General features: G+C 44.5%; 1 protein-coding gene across 1 annotated transcript in view; it reads left to right on the forward strand.

The window, feature by feature from the left end:
- LOC109863896 (protein split ends-like) overlaps positions 1–3,713 on the forward strand; it is a 4,883-nt gene extending 1,170 nt beyond the window's left edge. The window contains exons 3-5 of the mRNA XM_020444565.1: positions 96–2,419; positions 2,508–2,741; positions 2,834–3,713. Coding sequence (XP_020300154.1) covers positions 96–2,419; positions 2,508–2,741; positions 2,834–3,175 — 2,900 coding nt within the window. The 3' untranslated portion in view covers positions 3,176–3,713. The remainder of the gene's footprint in view (positions 1–95; positions 2,420–2,507; positions 2,742–2,833) is intronic.
- Positions 3,714–6,745: the final 3,032 nt, after the last annotated feature.

A 6,745-nucleotide genomic window follows, 5' to 3' on the forward strand; every position in this document is an offset into this window, starting at 1 on the left:
CATCTATGCATTCTATGCCAGCGGTAAATAAATCGAGATTACTCTTTTTTTTTTTTTTTTTTGACTCGACAGGATCAAAGTTTCTTTCTTTTCAGATGCGCGCGACAAGATCGCGGAGCCAGCGACGGATCTCGACGCGACTTATCACGAGGTGCTGCGAAACATATCTCGGCAAGCGTCTGCATTGACGACGAGGAATGCCGATGTGACATCAAATCCTTATTTGACCCAGATAACGAAGAATCTTAAGCCTATTTACGTTGCGGAGACGACGATTAATTCAGTAAACAACAATGACACGCAGAAATCACGTTCCGATGTTGATTTTTCTGGCGCGCCGTTTTCTGTAAAAAATAAGAAGATGAAATTATTTAAGAAGTATTTACAACTGAATCGCACAGTCACGAGCCCGTCATCAAAACTCGACGAAGAAACCGTTGACGAATCGATCACCACACCGCGAGGATATGTCGATGGGAAATACAACGAGAAGACGAAGAACGAATCGTTCGAATGGTCATCAAATATTCATTCCAGCGCGACGGAAAAGCCGGATCGTCGCAAATGGAACGTACAAGAGTCGTCTACTCGGGTCGCACCTCCATTTACTTTGCGTTTGAATAACAGTAACACTTACGACGTTTTCAACTTGAGTAACTTGAACATTCCGAGCATAGTCAAACCTCTTCGTTTGACCTCTTCGTCGAGTTACACTCTCGCGCCACGTCCGTTTTCCGTCGTGCAGCCGCCTACGACCTTGCCTGTCGTCGCTAATCTCGAGGCGACGACGTACAAGAAACCGAGCCACTCGCCGGCAATCGCCGGTTTGAATCATCAAAAAATCGCTCCTTCTTCCGCGAACGTTCTTCCGCTGATCCTCCCGACGGATCTTTTTGCGCCGTCTCCGGCGCGTCACTACGTGCCGACAAAGCGCGCGAAGCACGGGATTCTCGATGGAAACTCAGCAACGATTGTCGCTACCACCGAGACAAGTCCGGCAGCGAATCCCGCGAGTGGAAAAATCGCTTTTGCTGATTACGTGGACGCAATCAGCACCACGAAGAATCCTCGGATTAACGCGCAGCTAAATTCCGCCTCGTTGAATTTTTACAGCGTCACGGAGAAACCCGCGACTACAGTTTTAATTCCCAGCCCAGCGTCGTACGAACTTCAGCCGAAAATTGCCGCTTCCTACAACATTCCCAGTGATGACAAATCGAACTTAAACGCAAACCTCGAACTTTCGTTGTACAATCAATTTGCTAACTTATATAATGTACCGAAAGTGATTGCGCAGGATTATCAAAATTTGAAGCAACCACTGCAGCAGCCTGTGATAATTTCACAGCAAGTCTCGACCGTTCCTTACGCAACTTTGAGTCCTTTTTCTCCAACGTTGCCGAAAGTTCAACCGATCGTTCCCACTAAGTCTCCGCTCGCGCCGTATTACGACAGCAGGTTGCTCGTTTCGCAAAACGCGAAAGGTGGAAAAGAGCTCGACGGTGACAAGAAAGAAAACGTCGATTCGAGCGATCAGTCTCGTGCCGATGACGCCAGTAATGCCGACGAAGAAGAAGAAGAAGAAGAAGAAGAAACCACTTCGGACGAAAAGAACCGCGGAAATTACAAAATTCCGATCAATAATGACGCTTACAAAATAATTCACGAAACGCCGAGCGCACCGCAACGCGAGAAAAACGATCGCGAGGAGGAAACAAAAGAAGATCGTCATCAGGAAGAGAGACGTGTTTATGAACCGGATAAAACTGATAAAGAGGACAAAAACGACAGCGGATATGAGAGATACGAAAACAGCAAGGACCGAACTGATGAGGACGAGTATGTCGATACCAAAGAACGCAACGAACCTAACGATCGTCATCGTCAATACGGTCGAGACGGAGATTCCGGGGAAAAGAAACGAGACAGTCAACGCGACAAGTACGATTACGACATTGACTTCGGACGTTTTGATTCACGGTACAATGACGACAATGAGCAAGACAAGGAGTACAGCACGCGCTACGATCAGAAGAAATCGGCGGGCACCGGTCGACGCAAAAAGAATCGAAAAAATCGCGAACGCGAAGACGACGACGAGGACAAATTTAACGATCGACGTTTTAAAGATCGCGAACAGAACGAAAAGTACAAAAAGAAACGGAAGTACGTTCCGCGAAAGGATGACGAGGAGTACAGCGAGACCAATCCCAAGCATGTTCGCGAAGAACATCACCACGTTAGTCCACAAGGCAAGGATAATAACAACGAGAAGGTGAGCGATCACGTGCACGGTGAATCCAAGGAACACGCGCACAAACACAAAGATCATCATAAGGAAGATCACAAATTCGAAGAAGGCAAAGGTGCCGAGCACGAGGAAGAGCATCACGGGCATCACGGGGAAAAAGGGGACAAGGTATTCTTTTCTCTCTGCTTTTTTTTTCGCCGAAAAAATTATTCTCGTAACGGCTGCGACATTCGAGTCTTATTACTGTTTTATAAAGGGCTATAAAGTCTGGCACGAGCACGAGAAGGCCGAAAAGGGACATCACGACAAAGAACACGCCACTAACGAGTACGATGAAAAGGACGGCGAGGAGAAGAAGCACGAGGAAGAAGGCGGATATCACGAGAAGCATCATCACGACGAGGAGGGTAAGAAAACGGCGGAATTCGGCGAGAAGGGTGAGCACAAGAAAGGCCACAGCACGCACGGCGAACACTCGGTGCACAAAAAGGTAAAAAGAAAGAGAAAATCCTGTGATAAATTTTAAATTATTATGATTTTTTTTTGGTCTTAATCGAGCGCACGTGTATTTTTTATTTGCAGGACGAGTACGAGAAGAAGACCGAGTTCTTCGACGAGTTCCACGAGGACGGCGAAACCGAGAAGCACGGCGGGCATCACCACGAGCACAAATCGGAAAAGGGCGGCCACGAGAAGAAGGGCCATCACGACGAAGCGGACGAGGACAAGAAGTACGGCGAGGAGTCCAAGTACGAGAAGGGCGGACATCATCACGAACACAAGGGCCACAAGGTCGACGAAGGGCACGATCATCATCACGATCATCACGAGAATCACGGCAAGAAGGAGGGGCACGAGCACGGGAAGAAGTGGAGCTACAAGAAGGGCGACAACGGCGGAGACGGTGGTCACAAACATCGTTGAGACGATAATTTTCCCAGAGAGACGTTTACATATTATCGTCAATTAACGTAATTAACTATAACGCTCACGATTTTCGATACTCTTGGCTGTACTTCTTCTAGAATTAGACGACAAATGTCTGAATTATCGTTGACATCGATCACGCAAAATTGTGAAATGTTCACGATATTCACGCGCGTGAACTTCGGCGCGAACATCCGTATCATCCGCCGTATCATCCGATCGTTGTTATCTATATCAATTATCTCTAAATGTAATGGCACGATATGTGTATGTATGTGTATGTTACATATCTCGTGCTCTTCGCGCGTTATCTAGTTATATCTCAGTTCTAGTTAAGCAAAAGTGAAACGAGAGTGATTCAAGTGTCTGTACTGAGCACTAACTGAGGCGGAAGTAACTGATTGACCTCCGAGCGCGAGCTGAGCTTTCTGGAAAATCGGGAAAACTCGAGAGACTCGTACATAAGCTATCACAGATAGATTTTCGTTCTTCCGATCTGATGAAAATTCATTTTTCGCTCGCGACTTTTTATTTTGCGCGAGATTAAACTAGATCTATATAGACACACAGGGAGATTTTGCAACTAGCACACGAATAAAACTTTATTGTATAACGTAATCGATAAGGTTTAATAATAAAATTTTATGTACGTTATTGTGTTTTAATTTGTTACTTACTTACATTATTCTTTTTTTTTGTTCTAAAACTGTATTTATTAACATTTACTTGCTGAACAAGCGCCGAGAATAAAATACATCTACAATATTGGAATTTATCTTGCGCGTATCTCGAATCGCATTATTGCAATAATAATACTCCTCGATAGCAGAGCATCTAACGTCGCGTTCGTCATCTTCTCGTTCGCGATTATAGAGCAATGCAATTAATTAGAAAGCGGTACTTCGCTGTTGTACCTAATTAGAGAGAAATGCCTCGATGATCTCACACTTCTTCTTTCCAGCTTCTTGTCGCCGTGTTGCTCGTGTTTCCGTCTATAAACGCGAGACCAGTTTTATTTTTATGCCGCGTTAACGGGATTAATATCCACATGAGGATAGTAACAGAACGAGGAGCAGGGAACAGCGACATTTACAACGTCTCTTCAGCGCGACCTGCGAAGCGCGCGCGAGAAAGAAGACATTAAAAAATTCTTCTCCCTCGACGCCTTTAAAAATGTTCTGTGAAGTGGGCGTACAAACGAGTACGATCGTAAGAATTAATCGCACGAGAGATGCACCCCGTTCTCTCAATCTCTTTATCTTTCGTTCACTTCCCTTTTGTTACGCCCCGCGCTGATAATGCCGTCCTCTATCTCTTGCGAGAGCGCCGGGTATCGATCGTTCCGACATCATTCGGACTCCGGAATCGCGGGAGAAACTTCAACTCTGGCGTGAGCGTCGCGGATGCAAACGACAGGCGATTTACGATCTTTGCGCTTTATTAGAGACGTTATCAGTCTCTCCTCTCAGGCAGTCATCTCGAACGTGAATCGTGAAGTTAATATCAAAGCGGCGTCGCTAATGATCGCGACGATATCGGTATCGTTTTTGATATCAACGACGACAATTTCGTTCGCTCGCCTCCAAAATCCACGTGAGAATCGAAGCAACGGCGGTTGGTTTCCCGCATCATCATCACGTATCGCTCTGATAGCGCGATACGCGCGCTTTTACGAGACGTACCAGTAATACACTATTACGCTATGCAAAGAGAGTGCGCGATGGTTCTTTTTTTTTTTCCTTATCTTTAGCGCGCACTTTATACGTCCGCGTGGGACGATGTGCAGAGAATTATCACGCGAATCCCGATGGAAGACAAACTGTGATATCCCCAATTACGTCGAAGCGAAAATTTTTAAAGGAAAAAACGCGAACGTCAACGCTATACACGCGATGACAAAAAAGAGCGTTCTTGACGTTCTTAAAATTACGTCTCGCGTTCCTGGCGTTTTATTCCCGACATCGCTCGTCGCAAAAATTACTCACCTCAAACTTCTCTCCTCTCGTTTTTCGCGTAACGTAACACATTCAGATGTGAAATGCGACGCCGATATATCCGAGAGCCTTTAAGAGAAGAGGAAATGCATTTCGAAAAAACACACACAGTGTGTCTTTCTCTCGTTCGCGCGCGTTACTAATTACTGGAAACTAATAAAAATTGCATAACTTTTGTTGACAAATGTCATTGAAAATTTTTCACGTGTTATTTTACGTATTACTTGCACGTTTAAAAAAATTTCCATGACATACTTTTCGGAAAATCTTCGACTTTTCAATCACCAACTTTGATTTTCTCCCTCGTCCGCGTCCGTTCGTGATCAAGCAAGACGTGACTTCTTCCACATCTCTCGATACGTCTTCGCTCGCAGTCCAGTCATGCAAATGCGAGTCTTCCGCGTGGATTTTTCTCGTCTTTCGCAGCCAGAACTTTTACGACGACAAACGGCACGTTGAGCACCGTTGAGCGAACAAGTTCCGCCCGTTTACGAGCGGTTTGGCGGAAAATCCCGCGGAAATTTCACCGACGGAACCGCCGGCGCGGTTGATGCGTACTGCACATCTACCGTATGACGTTATCCATAAACGCATAGGGCGGATTAAGGCGTGCCGGATAGTCCGCCTGCATCGCGCGAACAGCACGAGGTTTACGATGAAACTTTCGTCTGACGGAGATATCCGCACGGTCGCACACAGATCGCTGTTACACGGGATGATGTTGTAATTATAGGATTGAGATTGTTCCCAACTCGGAGGTAAGTCGCAAATAACGAAAGTAAACCCCCCTTGAGAGAGATGAGACTTGTTAACGCTCAAAGGTCGAAAGGATATAACGTAATAAGAAAGCAATCTGCCTCTCTCTCTCTTTTCCTCTAACTCGTTTGAAAGTGAAATTTAAAATATGCAGAATTTTATTTGCGTTTAGTGCATAATATTCTGCGATAATTACTTGTTAACGACCGCGCGTCTTTACGCTGACCGCGTCAGAAAAAGGGAGCCGCTCGGTGGGGGTCGCAATACATATGCAATTTACATAGAAATTTGCAAAGTTTACGTCGCATATTAGCAATCAGCTTTTTTTACAGCAAGATTCTTTATATCTCTGTGGAGTAATAAAAATCTTGATATTAAATAAATCGACAGAAATATAAGGCCGATACGAGCCATTCGCAGAATGTTTGTGCGGAAACTAAGCGTGTACATATATATATATATATACATGTAACGAACTATACTTATAAATTTTTACAAGTATTTTTTGAATTGAAAATCTCAATTCTTAAAATCATACGGGATGCTAGATTTGCATCTCACATATGAAATACCCCAGTTAGTTAGGGGGGTATTTGGGGTATTTCATATGTGAGATGCAAATCTAGCATCCCGTATGATTTTAAGAATTGAGATTTTCAATTCAAAAAATACTTGTAAAAATTTATAAGTATAGTTCGTTACATGTATATATATATATATATGTACACGCTTAGTTTCCGCACAAACATTCTGCGAATGGCTCGTATCGGCCTTATATTTCTGTTGACAATTTCACGAGCGTTAAATCTTTTAAATA

Source organism: Pseudomyrmex gracilis, unplaced genomic scaffold (genome assembly GCF_002006095.1).
Source record: "Pseudomyrmex gracilis isolate BER0280 unplaced genomic scaffold, ASM200609v1 scaffold_0, whole genome shotgun sequence".
In the NCBI taxonomy this organism is placed as follows: Eukaryota; Metazoa; Arthropoda; class Insecta; order Hymenoptera; family Formicidae; genus Pseudomyrmex; species Pseudomyrmex gracilis.